This window comes from Megascapheus bottae, chromosome 14, assembly GCF_031878675.1.
Source record: "Megascapheus bottae isolate mThoBot1 chromosome 14, mThoBot2.hap1, whole genome shotgun sequence".
Taxonomy (NCBI): Eukaryota; Metazoa; Chordata; class Mammalia; order Rodentia; family Geomyidae; genus Megascapheus; species Megascapheus bottae.
Window position 1 is genome coordinate 23,453,781 of NC_143522.1, and position 19,824 is coordinate 23,473,604.

The following is a 19,824-nucleotide window of genomic DNA, read 5'->3' on the forward strand; positions in this document are numbered from 1 at the left end:
ATAAATTCTATTTGTTCCAATGAAATCAGAGAATGAGACGCTCCTAGGTATTACTTTAAAATTGTAAAGCAAATCTGTTGACCCAGGTAAAGAATTCTGCTGCCTGAGGATAACATCCTTAGCTACCCAAAGAGAAAAATGATGGACAGAAGAAACCCAACTCCCCAAGGCTGCAGGAGGTAGCTTCTTCCATGCAGGACCGAGGCCCTCTGGTGGACACATGGAAGAATCTCCATGACTACAACGTCCAGCACGTGATGAACACTCCCAAGGAAGCCATTAGAGCAAATACAAGTTTTCCTCACGCTCTTTCCAGCTTATTAGTGGAGAGGATTTAGGATCCACTACCAGATTCTTCCTTAATCTGGGAGGAATCCTGTTTGTAAACAATCCACTGAAGCCTGGAGGCTGTGGCTTGTAAAAACAAATGTGTTGTCCTGAAAGGCCCAGGCTGAGACTGATTCCCACCCAACTCCGACAAATATGGCAGCAGGAAATCAGAAAAGGCCTCATGCTCAAGTGCAAGAGCTTAGAAATCTCAACAAGCCAAAACTATTCAAACATTTAACAAGTCACATGTTACTCAACCAATCACTTCCAGTGATGTGAAGAAGAGCAGGAAAAATAATGTAAGCTAGATGGGCAGGCATGAGAGAAAGAGGAAAAAGGGCATTCGTTTACAAGAATTATATTCAAGTGTGATAGAATCGCCTAATTTGGAGAAAACAAATAAAACTCACACGCTTGCCTTCCTATTTCCAAACTACTGATTTGTTCTTTAAAATGCAGAGATTCATTAAATATCTAGAATGAAGTGTTACTTAAAATTTCCACTCCAAAATGAAGACATGTGAGCCAGTGAATGAGCCTGGCTCTCAGGGATTCCAGAGACCCTGACATGAGGTCATTTATTCCGTTTCAGCGCCCTCCACCCGAGGCCACACAATGATGTCAGAATTCATTACAATAAATTATTCCCAAAAGGAATCTTCTTGCCAGCACTGGAGCAGCGTCCATTCTGGCAAGCTGTCAGAACCAGGGTTCATCTGCACTTTGCTTCTGCAGGCTTCCTGAGCCAGATGCCTCCCACTGTGGGTGGGGCGGCCTACCTACCCCGAGTGCCAGCAGCCCGTTCATCCTGGCAGGCAGGCAAAGCTCTGCTTCCATTCACTAGCCCGTCAGGGAGAGCTCAGGCCCTGGGCGCTTGACCTTTTCTCTGTCACACCTCACTTTCCTTTCCACAGGCAAGTTTGTAACTTTTCATGGGAACCCATTCTGTTGCTTTCCCTTGACCTACTTGTATCTTTTTTTTTCTCCTCCCTTTTCTCTCTTTCTTCTTCCAAACCTACACCTTTGTTCTAGTCTCCTCAGCCCCTTTACAGCCAGCCTCCAAAGTCATGTTCTTACCACAAGTTGATAGCATCATCCAGTGTTCTATTCTGTTTCATTATCCTGAACAGGCTTCATTCTTTAACATTGTGTTCTCTCTCTCTCTCTCTCTCTCTCTCTCTCTCTCTCTCTCTCTCTCTCTCTCTCTCTCTCTCTCTCTCTTTCTCTCTATCCCTCCTTTCCTTCCCCCCCTCTCATTAGATCAAGGGGGAAGTGTATTTAAGAAGGAAGCTCTGACATCTAATCACAATGGAAAACCAACACTAGGAGAAACCTGGAGGCTTGAGAGCCCTTTCAGATTGTGACAGCCTAGTTCAATGTCAAGTTCAAGTTCAACACATTCTTCTGTTCTTTCTCCTTTTATTCCTTGAGACTAAAGTGGGAAAGATAAATCTTCAACATGTCCTTCTGAACTACCTCCTGATTCCCAAGTGTGACCCAGGCCTCCAGTACACTTAAACTCAATATCACTTGCTATTGTCACACAAACTCGGGGTTGTGACATGAAGAAAAGACTTTTCATGTTACACAATAAAGAAAAGGTAGCCCTGCCGATATAAACTCAATTTCTCTCCTGGCTGAGAATGTCATAATAGAAATCAATTATAGAACAAGTCAACACAATAGATCTCTCTAAGCAAAGAAACTGGCTTTTTGCAAGTTCATTCTTGCCACTGGCACTTCTGAACCACTCCACCAATCATTAAGCTCCATTTCCTATAGGCCCCTGGTTGGTCCTTAAGGACACACTGATGGACAAGGACACTGGCCCTGCCTTGGACAGCTTAGATGGCTTCACAACCCTAAGCCAGCTTGGGAGGTGTTCACTTCTCCATCCAAGCTCTTGCAATAGAGCCTGGCTCAACAAGCATGTGAATGACCCCGACCTCATGAACCAAGAGCACACCTGCTTCTTGTCCCCTGCTTTCTCACCGAGCATGGGTCACAGGCCTCCCGAGGTGGGTCGTCAGCAGTGTTCCCCGTGGTGTGGAATCCAAGTGGCGATCTCCCCAGAACCAAATCACATACCAGAGCATGCCTGGCCTGACAGCTTTATGGAGCAGTATGGAGAACGAGGAGTTCAAGAATTTCAACGAGCAAGTCAAAAACACAAAAAACAAAAAGCAAAAACACCCTTCCAGGTATTTCAGGAAAAGCCTGTCCTTCTGGCTCCATGCGGTCCTCTATCTGTAGATTTGGACATCTTTCAAAACCATGGTCAAAGGTACCCGTGGGAAACTTTCCTAGCGTCCTCAGAAAGAGGCAGGCATGATTTCTGGGGGCTCCTGACAAGGATGCACATGTTTTGTATCGGTATTCAAGTCCTTCCACCAACAAAACTACAGCCACCTGGAAGGTGGAGGCCCTCTTGTACCCTTATCTACACAGAGACAGCCAGGCACCCAGGATCCTTTTACCAGCTGGGTACCCTAAAAGAAACAGTGTCCAAGACTGGATTCTGAAACCTCTCTCCTCTGTGCTTACTACAAAATTCTGTGATGATCTGAGGACAACTAAGGCAGATTCTTCCTACCCCTCGATATCTACTCTGTCATTGTGGATACATCAACGTGACTCTAGAAAAAGAACACTGGTCTTCCAGATCAACTGCTCTTAGTTCTCACACTTGAAAACTGCTTTGCCTCCATTTATGTAACCCTTAGTGTTGTCTCTTTTGAAGAAATCTGGAATGAGAGCCAGGTTTCCAGCTCTGGAAAGTGGAAGATGAAAAAAGACATCTTTCACAAGCCAGAAGGACACTTGTGGCAGGCTGACAGGAAGCGGCTTTTCCTGACATGGATTCTCGTTTTCCCTATGTCCACATTCACTTCCTGGTATCCAGTAACAGGCACTTGTGAAGACAGATGGCTCTCGGCAGTCAGGGCCAGGGATCAAACCCATAACCTTGGCCTTGTTAGCAAAGGACTCTGGTCAACTGAATGAGCCAGCTGCAGCCTAGATCTAGTGACGGAGGGTGTGAGCACGCCCCACGCTGGGAGGTGAGCAAGTGGGCAAAGCTGCCTATGTCTCATTTCAAACCTAATGAGACTTGTAGTAGGCTTAGCAACATTTTTTGGACTACTTTGGCAGTGAAGGTTTCCATGTGACAAAGCAAAGTGAGGTTATACATTGGGTCAGCCAGCCAGAGAGCACACAGCACACACGGGCGGCACAGGAGCCGCCAGGCACATGGTCAGAAGGCTTAGAAAGAAGCTTCTAGCAGCTCATATTTAATAGGTCAAGACAGGAACACATAAGCAATTCCTTCCAACATGGCGTGCATAAGCCCTGTGTCCAGACAGTGGGCAGCAGCTAGAGAGATAGAAAGAGCTGAAAAAACTCACCCTTCTCCCCTTAGTCAACCATTTATTTTGTTGTGATTTGTTGAAAGCCTAAGGCCCAGAAATGGCACCTTGATACACAGGTTTGGTCAGGATGACAAGAAGGCTGGGGCCAGATGGAAAGGACATGAAACTCTCCCAGGACTCTGTGGTCACTCCCCTGGGAGAAGATGGTGACATTTCTAGGAGACCAGGGTGCAGTGTCTCCACCATAGGCCATGAGGCGTGGCACAGACCACACGTGGTAGTTCACAAATGAGTTCTCAATGTGCCATCTCAGTTAGCACAGACACCACTGAAAACAATTTTGAATTAATCAGCAAGGGCCAGGCTAAACAAAGGTAACTTGGTAACAAACCACCAACGTTTGATGAGCCTGTGATACAAGCTGAAAAGAACAGAACTAAGTCCCAGCACCGTGTCTTTCCACAAGGCACATCCTGCCAAGAACCCACCTGAGCTGGGTCAGAAAAGACAGTGGCTGGGCCCCCAGAGGCCTTCTCTAGAAGGTAAGGAACTGCAGGAACAACTTAGTGCTCATGTCAAAAGATAAGGAAAGTGAAGAGGAGAGACAGAAACGTCCTCATGAAAGGGCTTCCAACATTCGTCAGTTCCAAGTAGCAATTACATGAAAATAAAAACACTTTGATCATTCTATGCCTCCAGCAGCTTGGGCTATGGAGAGGGAGAGAAACAAGAGGGATGCCAAAGGAAGGTGGGAACTTCCAAACCCACCCACCACAAGTGCTTTAGTGGAAAGTTTTAAGTGCAGGGATGAGAGTACCACGTTCACTTCCATTTTAGAAAATAAAAAAATCTAAGGGAATCAGGAAAAGAAAAGTAAGACAGAGGCAGATGACGTAATGGCTCTGGACTGAGCAGTTAAGTAGCACACAGGAGTGAAGAAGGGCTTCGGAGGACTGGAAGTGGTGGCAACTTGAAGGTGGGCAGGCTAAACCCTCCCACCGAGCAACCTACAGGCAGCCTATAGGTAACTAAGTCGTGAAGAGCGGATCCTGCCACCTATCTGGTGAGGGCAAACTTCCAGGGTTGCAGCACCAGCCCCACAGGACTCTCCCACATCCTGGTGAGTTGCCCCAGATACTCACTGGGCCTGGGAAAGGCTGATAATTTGGAGACAGAGAATCCAAAGGGGCTAAAGGTGTTTATGAGAAGAGGAAGGACAGAAAAAGCATGGGACATTAGACATCTGGAAACATGGCAAAGGGAATGAGTACCAGATGCTCAGCCAACACTGAGAACAGTTAGAACTGATCCATCCATTCACTTTACCTTCTTCTTGCCCAGAACCTGAGCCTCCTTCTCACACCTGAATGACACCTGCTCCTGACCTGCTGTTCAGAACGTCCATACCCACACTCCCCAATCATTTGCCACCTCCACCACCCACCACCCACCGCCTTGTTCTTCATGGCACTTGTAAACAGCTATTGGGTAAAAGCCAAAAGCACTGCTGTCAGACTTGAGAACTTTTAGTTTAATACCGAACAGGGCAATATCAAAACTGGTTTCTACCCTACAATATTGTGGACTTTTTTTTGGGGGGGGGGCGGTCAGTCATGGGGTTTGAACTCTGGGCCTGGACGCTGTCCCTGAGCTCTTCAGTCCAAGGCTACTGCTCTACCAGAGTCACAGTGTCACTTTCAGTTTTCTGATGGTTAACTGAAGATTGGGGTCTCATGGACTTTTGTGCCTGGACTGGCTTTGAGTCATGGTCCTCAGATCTCAGCTTCCTGAAAAAGCTAGGATTACAGGCATGAGTCACCTACACTTAGCTTGTGGTATTTTTCTTCTCAATTGTAGTTTCATTTACGAAAAGATAGTTCAAACCAATTGGCTCACTGCCTATAGTAGTCCAGATGTGCTGGGATTTGAACCCTGTCCTGATCTGGTTCCAGTGTTAAAAAATGTTGAAGACGCTTCCTCTCCAACAGGTGCTGGCTAGTCTGCTAGCCCACAACCAAACACCAACAACCAAAACGTATCCCAGAGGCAAGAGGGCAGCTAAGATGGTCAAGACAGCACAGGCCGTACAGTTCGCCTGGGCAACAACTCAGCTTGGAGCTATCTAAGCAAGGACTTATGAGGGTGTCTATCAAGTGATCTCAGCCTCACTGCAGAAGCAGCACCCAAAGGAAGATGAGATGAGATGAAGAGACTTGACAATGGCAGGCGATAGTGGAGAAGCGGGCTGTCCATGTCACCCACACAAGCACTTAAGGAAAGTTCTCTAATTCCTTTGGTTTTACTCAATCAGATGTCATAATTGCCCCTCCAGACAGGAAGCACAGGTTTCCCTGTGTGGAAACTGTAGGAAAAAGGCTTGCTTAAAGTTCAAAGCAGGCAAATGGATCTGAGAGAGAGTATCTCATTTGCTTAGAAGAACAAGCTATTTTCAAGCTCCTCTGTGCCATCCAGAGCAGCTGCTGCGCATGCAGACTCTCTAATCAACAGACTGCCCATAAGACGTTGGCTTCTCCATGCAGTCTGGTGCCCAAGCACAGGGCCCTGTGCTATTCCCAGGCTTCTGTGAGGACACTGGGAGGGGTAACTGCCCACAAATTGTTAGCCCTCTGCTTCTTCTGCCAAACTGAAGTGTCATAACTGATTCTAGGCTCTGCTCATTCCCACCCACTGAGGCAGACAGAGAGGAAAAGTGAGTCCTGAAAGGGAAGCAGTGGCCAGTCCTACAGCTTCGAGTTGGGCCAGAGTTTAAATCTTGGCTTCCTTCCCCTCCTTCCCTGGGTAGTGTTCTATCAGAATAGAAAACTATCTTTTATTGTTTCCTCAATCCTTTTTAGTATATAAAAACAGACACAGAGATCCATATAAAACAAACATATCATCTAGGGCATTGTGATAAAACAATCCTTTCAACTACTACCACCCAAGCCTGGATGGATGGATGGATGGATGGATGGACGGATGGATGGTAAGTAGATGGGTAGATGGGTGGATGGACGGGTAGATGGTGAGAGACAGACAGACAGACAGATAGGCAGGCAGACAGGCAGGCAGATCACTGCACCTATTTATAGCTCAAATTACCCAGACATTGCTTTGCTACATTTCATTATGGTTTAGTCACTCAAGTCTGTACCTCTACATTACAGGTGAGTCAGTTTTTTACTTGAAGATATTTTCGATTTTACTTTGCAGATCTTCCCCCCCTTTCTTCCCTCCCCACCCCACCCCACCCCACCCCATCCCATCCTACCTCTTTTTTCTTTCCCTCTGAGCTGCTAAAGAATCTGAACTGTTTGACATGTGAAGCTTCCCATGGCTAGAAAGCTGCACATTCATGATAAAGTTCAGTAAGTTCTGTCTTCTGTTTGCTATCTCCCTGCAGTCTGGCAGCTAGGTCTGGAGTCTTGATCAATACCTCTCACTCTCTCCACACATGTGGCAGGCATGGTCCTGCAGGTCTCAGAAGACATGCAGGATCTGAGATTCGAGGTCACAGTTTGAAGCCAGCCCAGGCAAGAAAGTCCACGAGACTCATCCCCAATCGACCACTTGAAAACTGAGAGTAGTGCTGAGGATGCTAGCTAGCCTTGAGCAAAAGACTGGGGACAGCACCCACGCTCTGGGTTCAAGCTCCCTGACTGACAAAAACCAGAACCTGTGATAAAGATTTCATTAAGTCTAGCTAATGAGTGTTTTCAGAATAAGCCCAGCTTCAGATTCTTCCTTGCTTCCAATATGAAAGGAAGAATCTACTCCTGATGTGCATGTTTAGGACAATTCAAAGGAGAACCAGCTACCAGGACTGTCAGCCAGCTTAGAAATATGAAGAGGGTGCAAAGTATGCCAAGGGAGGCAGAAGGAAGAAGATATGGCAGAGGAAAGGCACAGCATGTGCTTGCCAAACCCAGAGAATTATCACCAAAGGCATTTGAATAGAGAAAGTAAAAACTTCAACCTCAATAGAGAAGAAGGTGGGGATACCAATTATCACTTGAGAAAAACAAATTCATCAGCCTTTAAATCTGTAGTGTAATACAGGAGCTTGCTACAGGAACACACAGTTTTATTACAGGTTTCCTTCTTTGCAAACAGATCCATGGCTGTCATTGCCATACAAATACAAAGATAGGCCACTGTAAAACAGCCACTCTCACTTTCAATGGAAGGGTCTAGCAATGTCTAGGAAAACTCAAAAACTTTTCCAAGATGTGTCAGTCATTTGGGGGGCTTTAGCTGGATCTCTCCCTGCAATTCTCTTATGAGTTGACTAAAAATATCTCTGCATAACAAGAATGGAGAGGAAAGTGATGCTTTTTAAAAATAGGAAATAATCCCTTGAAAAGAACTAAGGCCTCTTCTCCTCTCCCACCAGCCCTCCTGCAAAAGGTGAATGCACTTGACACCTAATCCGGCTAGGGGCCAAGGCACAACAGGGAGCTCTAGGAATGCCACAGCTCCTCTAGCCTGCATCCTTCCTGGCACATTCATCTAGACCTGCTCTGTGCAGTCACCACCAAATTACCAAGACAGCTTCCTGCAGCCTGACAGGCTCAGAGAGGGCGACACTTCCCTCCCTTTGTGCAGACAGGATGTGAAGGCCTCTTACCCAACACGTATGTCAATGATCTGCCCTTATGGGATCTCTGCAAAGGTCATATTAAACATGCATGTGCTTCTGCGCCCAATTTTACCTCATGGGATTTCAACTACATACTTGAAGGCTTAAAAAAAAAAATCAGGTCTAAAGTCAGGTGCTAGTGGCTCCTGCCTACAATCCTAGCCTACTCAGAAGGCTGAGGATCAAGGTTCAAATTAAGTCAGGTAGGAAAGTCTGTGAGACTCTTATTTCCAAGTAACACTAAAAAAGCCAAAAGCAGAGCTGTGTGTCAAAAGAGAGAGTGCCAGCTTTGAGTGAAAAAGCTAAGTGCCAGTGCCCAGGCCCTGAGTTCAAACTTTCCCCATCCCAATACAAACAAAAGGGTGTATTTGTATATTTTTTTTGCCAGTTGTGGGGCTTGAGCTCAGGGTCTGGGCACTGGCACTTAGCTTTTTGCTCAAGATTAGCACTCTGCCACTTGAGCCATCGTGCCATTCCTGGCTTTTTTGTGTACGTGGTACCAAGGAATCAAACCCAGGGCTTCATGCGTACTAGGCAAGCGCCCTACCACTGAGCCATACTCCTGGCACCAAAGGGTGCATTTGTATTCCCCACGTGCTCTTAATACTTAGCTCCAGTTTCTTATGCTGAGGCGTTTTTCTAAAAATCCCCAGATTGCTATATGAACCTCACTCTAGCCAGGCTGGCTTCTGAGTAGAATACACAGAAGAACAGGGTTAGAGCTAACTCCTCGATCTTCATACTTTTGTTCCATTTTCCAAACCATGTGGCCATCCCAGCATGGCACCCCTCTGTTTGCTTCTGTGGTAACCTGGCTTCCTCTGGCACACCTGAACTAACAATTCCCACACTGCTGGCTTGCTCCATAGTCTCCGCTCAGGGGCTTTGTCCCTTCTTTGCACCTCGTGTGTACACAATCACTCCTCATGACATGAAAGAATAGCCAGCCTTGCTGAGATGTTCAGGACCATGGAAACTGCATGTCATGTGGTCAGAAGTTCTTTCATTGCTAAAAGAGCATGTCTTATCCTGTTCATGAACTAGTTTCTGAGAATAGCAACTATTGCCTATTTCTTTACCTGTTATTGCCTAAAAAAAACATCAGGAACAAACAGTAGGTAGCTGTTAAATGCTCATTCATTTCCTTAGGAAATGCACTGAGTTCTCCCCCCTTCACTGATAGATTTCATAATGTCAGAGCAGTATACAGTTTACAACATGAACTTATCACTGAAAGAGGATCATGGCCAGAGTACTAGCATGCAAAGGCTAAGTTGTTCAGTGCCTGGGAGACCAGTGATGCATAAATCAAGAGCCCTTGCTTCCTACACAGCACCCTCCACGTTGGCCTCCCAGGATCCCACAGGCTGTGGGGGGCTGTTGGAGGCCACCGCTGTCCCTGGGGCAATGAGCCAGCAGGCTCCCTCCCAGCAGCCCTGGGACAGTAGAGGTTTCTGTCTGAGCCACACTGGGCTGAGCTGAACAGCTACAAAGGTCGTAAGATTATATGAAAAGACCAAAAGCTGTTCAAAGTCCACTTAGAATGGTTTGACCAGAAAACCAGAACACCTTTATCACCTGGTGTGGCTGTGTGTACCTTGAGGGAGCCCCCACACTGGCCCATCCATGCTTGCGTGGATGTTTCCTCTGAGTCCGGGCCTCCTATATCCAACCCATGAGGTACCCTAGCAAAGAGCACGGCCCCAAGGGTGGGCTCATAGCCCAGGTGCCAATGACTGATCACCTTCTCACAGAGACTTACACTCTTCCCTAAGATAAAACCCGTCCTGCGGCAGGAGTGGCACACAGCGTGCGCTTGTACCTGTACCTGCTCCTTGTACTCACACAGTACTTTGCTCACTCCACCTACTTTTGGTGGCCAAATCTAATTGCTCTGAGTCCAGAGCAGAGATCACTTTGAGCAGCAGTTATTATGAACAAGTGCCCAGCCTTCAAGCTTTGGACCATGAGCCTCACCAACCAGTGAATGATGCCTACTTCTCTGTGAACTTGCACTTCAACAGGACTGCAAGATGAAGGTGGCCTAATATTAGAAGGCAAAGGGCCAGTGCTGAGGAGATGGATAGTCAGGCTTGAGCCCAGCTTCCTGGTCAGTACTCCCTTGAGGGTCTCCCATGATACCACACAGCCCCACTTTTCAGCTGATAGTCAGTAGGGTACCATCCTCATAGTTAGCTATTTGACTGACACTTCATAAAGTGTTCCTACATGCATTTCTTGTTTGGTCCTCACTGCAGCTGTACGAGGTCAGAGGCGTTAGCCCTATGTTACAGGTAAAGATGCTGAGGCCCAGTAAGTAAACAAGCTAGTTCTAACTTGATGGCTAAATGCACTCTCTGGCTGTCAGACAGATGCTCAGGGAGGGGAGGCAATTTTGGGAACCCTAGAGGCAGGTCCTGGCCTTCTGGGGTACATCTTTCTTTTTTCACTCTCAGGAGAGCCTTCACATAATGTTTCTTTATCCTTAAAAATCTCTGCTGCAACCAAGAGGGATAAGAGATACAGAAGTGAAATGGAGGGGTATGCTATCAGACCAAGCTAATGAGTCTTGGAGCCAGTGGCCAAAGATAGCATAGGTCTGGATGGCAACCGAGAGAGGAGAATGAAGGAGAGGAAGCAGAAATCAGTGAGGGAGTGGTCGTGGGGGAAGGAGAGGCATGAGGGAAGAAGGGAAGGCAAGATAGAAAAATAGATGTTTATGACATGTCACAGATAAGATTTGATGAGGAGTCAGTAGAAATGACTAAGTCAGGAGTGTCTGGGAACCATCTGTTGGCAGCATCACAGATGGTCCCTCACAAGAAGTTAAGGCAGAGGAGGGGGCCTCCCTCTCCACACAGGGTGACAGCATTTCTCCTCTGGGATCCAGTGGCCAGGATTAATGTCAGAAACTTGGAACCCAGGCCACTGTATGACCCGCAGCCAGTTATTTCTGAGTTTCGACCTCTGAGTAACATTGGGGTGCTACTGCATGACTGCCAGGTTTAGAGGGGGCAGCAAAGATGAGTGAGACAGTACTGTGGGCGTGTGTGAAGACGAGGCCACAAGCTTATCGACACTGGGCTCCAACACCTCAGTAGCACAGCAAGTGGCCTGGCCTCAGGCTGTCTGTGAGATGCTCAGGGCACCAGTGTGATAGCCATGCCTGGGAAAGATGGGGGCAGTGCAAAGAACAAGACTCAATACTGTAGCTATTGGCTCTTCAGGAATACCATCCAAAAGCTGAGTTTATATAAAGGATGCGCTCATTTTCCTTCTACTGAAGATTAGCGCTGTCCCTTATAGCCTCCCAGACAGGTAGAGCAAGTGCTGAAGAACAAATGAACAAGATGAGGAGCCAGTGCATCAGAAGATGGAAGTGCAGGAAGCCCCGGGGCCCTCCCTTCTGGTTGTGATCTCTAGTGATGCACAACCCCCTGGATTCTGGGGGCTCTCAGACCCTCGGCAACCAACTAGTGTGTATCAGGCAGCCCTAAGGTATTTGGCATGTCCAAAACCTTGCACTCGTCTCTTCTGTCCACTTGGGGACCCCAGCAAGAACCCCACCTCTACCTGCACAAGTAAGCTTTGCTACCAGTACCTACCCTGCCTTTACAATCCTGCAGCTGGCAGAAACAGTGAGAGAACCTGGTCTTTAGAGTATAGAGAAGAAGCTTTAAAAGTAAGTAGGTCCATATGGCTAAAGTGAAATGAGTCAGAGACCAATCCAGCATCTAGTAATCCATCATCTAGGGCCATCTTGACAGGACTACATTTCAGCATCTCAGGGAATGGCAGTCAGAGCCCAACATTTTGCTCCCTCCTTCCCAAGATGTCAAAGATCAAAACAAGTTACCCAGCCCACCACCGGGCAAATCTCACAGAAAGCATTCCCAATAGAAGGCCTTGGTTTGGTCCCCTCCTGTCCCCGCCAAAACTGATTCCCACTTTTGGGTTCCATCTCAACATATTTCCACAGGTTAGAGGGAGGGGCAGCAAGGCTTGGGGAGGTCCCTCCGTGAAGACCACCAGTTATTGTGAAAAGGAAGGCGAGAGAAGATACCTAGAAAGTATTCCCTGTTCCTTCCCTCCCCCTCTATCTCCAACAATAGAAAATAGAACTTGGCCTTGGGGACATGCTCAGGTGGTCTCAGTTAGCAGCAGGCAAGATCAGACTCCAGCGCATTTCTGTGCTAAAGCCACTAAGCCACTCCAAACCTCAGGGTGTTTACTGTGGCCTCGCATGGGCCATGCTGAGCTGAGCCTGTAGCTTTTAGAGCAAAGCAGGATATCCACTGCCCCCCCCACCAGAGACCTGAATACAATTTGGAATGTAAGTATTTATTCTTAACAATTCAAAATGGATGGATGTAGTGAAATCCCACTTCTGTGAGCTGCACCCCAAGGTTTGAGGCTCTTAAAAAATGAAGAAGGAGTAGCTCCATTGTTCATTTTTTTCAGAGGCTGGGGTTCCTATCCCCTCTACCATCCAAAGCTCTATTGGACTATTGCACCTAGTGGAAGTGGGGAGGCAGGTATAGACGGCTAGGGGCCTCCCATGCAAAGCCTAGGAGGAGCTACAGAGGAGGCAGATACCTACTGTTGGTCTTCATGCACATCTATCCTGCAGCCCAAGGTCAAAACAAGGGACAACTGAAGAGATGTGGAACAGAATCAGCACGATTCTCACAAGAGCAACACAGAAGGAAAACTGACATCAGTGTCTTGAAGAGCCTCTCCCCCTCCTTTCCTTCCATGTTTTCCTCCAGTCGGAAAGGTTCTTACAGCCACTCTCATTGTCACAAAAACCCTAGGATTTAGACAACCCATTTCCTGACCTGACCAACCTGTGTGTGTTCCAGGGTGTCAAGTTTATAGTTTTCACATCGAAGGGAAGAGATGGTGAGACTGACATGGAAGAAGGATACCCAAAGCCAGCCCCCTGACCCAGATCACCCACCCAGCACAGGGGCTCCCCAATTGGGGGCTTTCCATCATCCAGACACCCCCCTCCTTCTATTCCCCCCTCCCACCTTCCAATCTCATGGGAAACAAAGTGAGCCAAACAGAGAACACAAAAAGGGATAAGGCTAGTCTTTGTTAAAAAAAATCTAATTATAGTTCATATCTAAAACTGACTTATTATACTAACTAAACTGGAAACATTAGCTAGCTTCTACTTTCCTTTTTTAGGAAGTGGATTGAAAAACAGTGAAGAAAGCTTACCCATTTTTGAAATAGAGGACATGGGCTCTCTGAAGTCCTGTTTCTAGGAAAAAACCTAGTTCTTGATCATGGGGAGCAGGGCCAGGCTTAGGGCTTCTGTTCTGAATATTAGCAAGTATTACCTAGAAGGGGAGAAAACAGGAAAACTAATCAGACACATATCCATGCCTACTTTCTTCAAACCCGGGGCCCAAATGCACTGCATAGTTTGAAAAACCAACTTCCTTTTGTAAACATCAGTTCGAGGGGCAGGTACCCAAAGGCAAGCGTCAGGCTAGCAGAGAACATGACTTCTATTGGACAGGGTAACCATGTTACTGAGCATGCGTGGGCCTCTTGGCTCTGAGATGGGAAGTGAGGGGCACTGCTGCGTGGCCAGTGCCAGAAGCATTAGAGGAGGAGTGCTGGTCAGGACACTGGCAGGGAAGCAGAGTGACATAGAAGCAGGTCCCAGAAGAGAAGAAAGTTAACATCCATTGAGGGCCAAGGCCACCAACAGACATAGCCTAAGGGGCTCTACCAAGAGCTGACAAATGGCAGACTAGGTCCTGGCCCTGGAATTAACCAGAAGGCAAACCCATCAGGCCACAGCACCATCGGGGCTGAGTACCAGTCATGGGTCTCCCGGGGAGAATTGAGAGAACAGCCTACATTCCTTCTCCCCTTAAACTCGGCCTCTTGCCACAAAGATAATCAGGCTTAAAAGGTTTAAGTCTTTACTTTTGTAAGAAAGACTTCTAACTAGCCAGGGGAAAGACTTATTGAGTTTCTTACAGCAAAGTGTAGATACATCAGCTAAACTCGTTAGTCAAATAAGTAATTTCTTACAGAGATATCTACTTATGACTTGGTTAAAAATGATACAACAGGCTGGGAAAAACTGGGAGAGAGCGAGGGAAGGGGGGCACGGTCCAAAAAGAAACAAACTCACTACCTGACTGTATAACTGTAATCCCTCTGAATGTAAAAACAAAAAATTAAAAAAAAACCCAGCACATAACACATTGCCCATACTTGCTTCCACTCAGCAGCAATTTAAAATGCCCGGTTTTTAGCCAAACCCCAACTACCCTAGAAGTCTGAAACCCTCTAACCCTAGAACTTTGGGGAAAAGGAAAGTAGAAAGCACTCCAAGACACTGCCGTGGAGGAAGAAAGCCCAGCTACGTCTACCCTATCAAGACTTCAGGCTCTGCCCACCCCCTGTGGTATTTCTCTGCCTGGGGCCCAGGTCTCCACTCGAGCCCAGGTCCTTCTCCACATCTAAATAGCTACAGATGGCTGCCTGGGTGCTCTTCTGTTTTCTCTTATGTCTGTATTTTCCTTTTTCTCTTCTACTGTATTCTCTTATGAAATGACCTCATCCATTCTTATGAACTTCAACTCCATATTTGACCTCTAGTCCAGACCCCTCTGAATTCCAGGCTCATGTAGCCAAACACATAATCTGGAGGTCCTAGAATGTTCCAAAAGTATCCTTCCTGTGCTCTGGAGAATAGTTCTTAGTTTTGAAGTACTATGATTATTTTAAAGCAAAACAAGTAAGTTAGTGATTACAGAGGCACCCAGTATAGGTCAATGAAAATTAAGAACTATGCCAAAATCCTATCACACAGAAATTGTTGAACAATACAGATTTCTTTGGGTAAATGTCTATCAAGCAGAGAAACATAAAATCATGTTACAAAAAAGACGAAATATTATGTTTATATATATACATACATGTATAAATATGTTAAGTTTTAAACTACTACATTTAAATTAGATATATTTGACGGAAGAAAGTGTCACCAAAGTAAACAATTCAGAAATATATTTGTATGCAAAAAATTCATTAAGTTTCTTTCAAATTAAAAAAAACATGTTTTATTATGTGAATATACATGTATGCATTTGTGTGCAGATACACACAAAAAGTAGGTCATCTGTTTTTGACCTACATACTTCAACTTTATACAGTGTCAACTGGCACACAATAAATTAATGTGCTCATGTGTTCTACTCTGCAATCTCCTTCAGTTTTCCATATTTAATCACATTAGTATTTGTACACCAAAGCTTCCCAGTTTTGTTCTGTTACTAATTTTATATTACCAGGTAAATCTGTACATTATATGTATGTGCACACATATATTACATAATTATACGTATACATTTGTGGCTGTTTTATTTTCTTCTTCAAGAACATTAATTGCATGTACTGACTTCCCCTTTCCTCCTCCCTCACTCTTCCCTCTCTTCCTCTGAGAATGAACCTGGGCTGTTGGTGCTAGCCAAGCACTAACCTACCCCCGGCCCTGTACACCATTTTGATCATTGTAGCTTTGTGGTAAGTTCAATGTTTGGGAAGTTCAAACTATTCAACTTTATTCTCCAAGATTCTTTTGGATACGCTGAGTTATTTGAATGTTCACATTAATTTCTGAAGCAGTGTTTCAGTTTTTACAAAAAGGGTAACTCATATTTTCATAGGGACTGTATTGAATTTGTAGATAAATTTAACAAGTATTACTATTACAACAAATTAAATGTGTCAGTCCATGAACATCTTTCTTTAATTCCAGTATCCTTAATACCTTTCTCTCTCTCCCTCTTTCTCTCTCTCCCCTTCTCTCTCTCCCTCTTTCTCTCTCTCTCCCCCCTCTACTTATCTCTCTCCCTCTTTCTCTCCCTCTCTCCCCCACATCTCTCTCTGCCAGTCCTAGTCTTGAACTCAGGGTCTGGGTGTTATCCCTAAGCTTAGGGCTAGCACTCTACTACTCGAACCCAGTGCCACTTCTCACTTTCTGGTGGCTAATTGGCAATAAGAGTCTCATAAGGACTTTTCAGCATGGGCTAGATTTGAACTATGATTCTCAGATCTCTGCAAATTAATACACAATATTAATAAAAAATAAATGAAACCAAATTATAACAGGATTGATTTTGAACCCAACAAATTATTCTAAAGTTAACCTGGAAGTATAGAGAAATGAACAGAGGATATTCTGAAAACTAAATAAGAAATCACTAGCCTTTCAAATATCAAAACCCAGGGCCGGGAGTTTGGCCTAGTGGTAGAGTGCTTGCCTAGCATGCACGAAGACCCGGGTTCAATTCCTCAGTACCACATACATAGAAAAAAGTGGTGCTGAGGCTCAAGTGGTAGAGCTCTAGCCTTGAGAAAGTCCAAGGACAGGGTTCATGCCCTGAGCTCAAGCACAGGACTGGCAAAAAACAAAAAACAAACAACAAAAAAAAAACCATCCTAAAGGAGTATTTGGTAAGCAGTGTCATATTAGTGGGATATAAGAATAGTAGATGAAAATAAGGAATATAGAGATCACTCTTATATCTAAAACTGTAGACTATTTGAAGGAAAAAATCATTTTAAAGCAACACTAAAGTTAAAAAAAAAAAAAGAGTTCAGAAGCCAGCCCAGGCAGAAAAGTTTGTGAGACTCTTATCTCCACCAGAACATGGAAGTGGTGCTGTGGCTTCAGTGTTAAAGCCCTAGCCTTGAGCTGAAGAGCTTAGGGGCAGCACCCAGGCCCAGAGTGCAAGCCCCACAACCAACTAAAAAAAAAAAAAAAGGAATTCAGAGTTATACCTAATTTTTCAAATGTAAAAAAATACTTAAAACTTTTCAATAATTAATAAAGTAAAATGTAAGCCAGCAACTGGTGGCTCATACCTATAATTCTACCTATTCAAGAGGCCAAGATCTGATGATTACAGTTCAAAGCTAGGCAGGAAAACCCCATGAGACGCTCATCTTCACTTAACCACCCAAAAGCCAGAAGTGAAGCTGTTGCTCAAGTGGTAGAAAATTAGCCTGGAGCAAAAAAGCTCAGGAACAACATCCAGGCCATGAGTTCATAAATAAATGAAATGTAATAAAAAGATAATCAACTTTAACCATATACAGATTTGAAATCTATGAGCAAATTATAAATGGAAAGTTACTGAATGAGAAAATATTGTACACATAATAAACAATTAGCATGTTTATGGTAAGTTTATTCAAATTATAAGAAAAACATTACTTCCAAAAATTAGATACAAGTATGAAACAAAAAGAATATGGTGACATCGATATATGTTGTTATATAACCCAGCAATTCAACTGCTAGGATCTACCCTACAAAGGAAATGGAGGTGTGGCTCAAGTGGGAAAGCACCAGCCAATAGCAAAAGAAGCACAAACATAAGGCCCTGAGTTCCAGGCCCAGTCCACACTACACACACACACACACACACACACACACACACACACACATACACACACACACATGCGCGCGCGCACGTGCAAGGCAAGATATACCCAAGGAAAATGAAAACTTGTCCAAGCAAGATCTAATATGTAGACATTTATAGAGGAATTGTACAACTAAACTATTCTAAACTAAAAGCTATTCCAAACCGAAATGTTTCTCAAATGGTGAATGAACAGATACAATATAACATAGTCATAATTTCGTAGGTGCTAAAAAAAAAAAAGGACTGATGCATGCTAAGAGGATGGACTTTGGGGACAATTTGCTAAACCAAAGAAACTACTCATAGTAACTTCCCATATTGCATGATTTATGAAGTGTCCAGAACGAGGAAATCTATAGAAAATGTCCTGGAATTAAGTACTGGTGATGCTCATGTGACTCTGGGAATATATTAAAACCATAGAGAGCCAGGCATAGTGATACACACCGGTAATCCCAACTGCAGGAGAGGCAGAGGTTAGAGACTCACAGTCTAGGACAGCCTCAGGAAAAACCATGAGAGCCTGTCTGAAAAATTAACTGAAGCAAAAAGTATTTGGGCATAGTTTAAGTGGTATCTGTTTATGCAAGCACAAAGCCTTAAGTTCAAACCTTGGTAATACCCAAACTAAACAAAAAACAGCCATAAACTTGCAAGGTGCTATTTTCAACTAACGAATAACTTCTTCACAATTTGCCAAGATTATAAAGCAACACCTAGTCTTCTGCACTGCCAAAGTTAGAAGTTCTCAGTGTGACTTACAGGATGTCACCGTACATGGGAACAAGAAGTGTAAAAATCCCCAATTCTGGGGATTTTCCTTAGAGAAACAGTGTAAATCTGGCATTTTAGCACTAAAAATAATTAACAGTATCAACAGTACCAGGAAGGTCACCCACTCAAAATGAAAACACGAGGTATGCAGTTACATGAAAGAAAAAAAAGACATTGAAACACTTTAAACGCTACTCATAAAGGCAAAGACAAACAGAAATGTACGAAACAATGAACCTGAGTGACTCCTGGCTTCTAGATTTTTCTAAGTCTGTCTTGAGGGTTGTAGACTATTCCACTTCATCAGATGACAGGCACCAAGCCCAAGGGACCAGGGTGAAGATCCACAGGCTGGCATGGCTGTTTCTGGATAGTCATGTTAAGGAAGCTCTATAACAAGCTGAGGAGGGACAAGGCCCCTCTCCACTGTCTCTCAGTTCAGGCCATGGGGGAGACACGTGGAGCTCCAGACTCACATGCTTTGCCTTTCTTAGCAGCATCACGGCCTGTCGGGACACCTGGCGTGAAGTCAAGACACACAGTGACCTTCATGTAATCCCCTCTGGATGCAACCCCACGGCCATGTCAACAAGTTCCCCTCACAGGAGGACATCGTGAACCTGGGTGTGACCCTGTGGCCCAGGAGATGCTTTCACGAGCAGTGTTGCTGAAGATCTGACACATCCAATAAAATGGGATGCAGTTGAGCACTCACTCCTTTTCTAAAGGGGGGGAAGAAATGCTGGGTCAGCAGAAGGTTGAGCTCTACCCTGGCATGCCTGCTCAAGTGGCTGGAGGTGGTGGCTAGTGCATGCAAAGGATGGGGGCAAGATGACTCCCCTTGCCAAAAGCTGGGCTCATACGATGACATCAAAGGTTGAAGTCACCACTGGTCCTATCCCGCACTACTAGAGGCTTTTGCAGGCCAGTGCCATCGTTTTCCACTGGCAGCACAGATAATCTGAAGATAATCTAACGAAGCCCGTCCTGGGCCCTGTTCCTTCTAGCTGCTCTGACTGGATTCGATGGATAAAATTATTTTCTTTCTTTTTTGGGGCTGGGATGAAATTATTTTCTACACAAAAATGTTGTTGAATTCTATTCCCCTTCAGAAAAACAAACTGCATCAAAGATGATCCTGTTGATGTCTCTGTAACTCCAGCAGGAGCCGAGCGGTACTACACAAGTACTCCATGCACACAGCTTTCGTTTATTCTCATTTTGGGCCCTGTGCCCACATGGCACAGGG

The 19,824-nt window shown here is 45.1% G+C and overlaps 1 protein-coding gene across 5 annotated transcripts in view; it reads right to left on the bottom strand.

Moving 5' to 3' along the window:
* Window positions 1-19,824, bottom strand: part of Ttc7b (tetratricopeptide repeat domain 7B) — a 188,645-nt gene that overhangs the window by 113,668 nt on the left and 55,153 nt on the right. For all 5 annotated transcript variants that reach the window (XM_090344701.1, XM_090344704.1, XM_090344699.1 and 2 more), the window contains one exon: window positions 13,564-13,685. In XM_090344701.1, coding sequence (XP_090200827.1) covers window positions 13,564-13,685 — 122 coding nt within the window. The remainder of the gene's footprint in view (window positions 1-13,563; window positions 13,686-19,824) is intronic.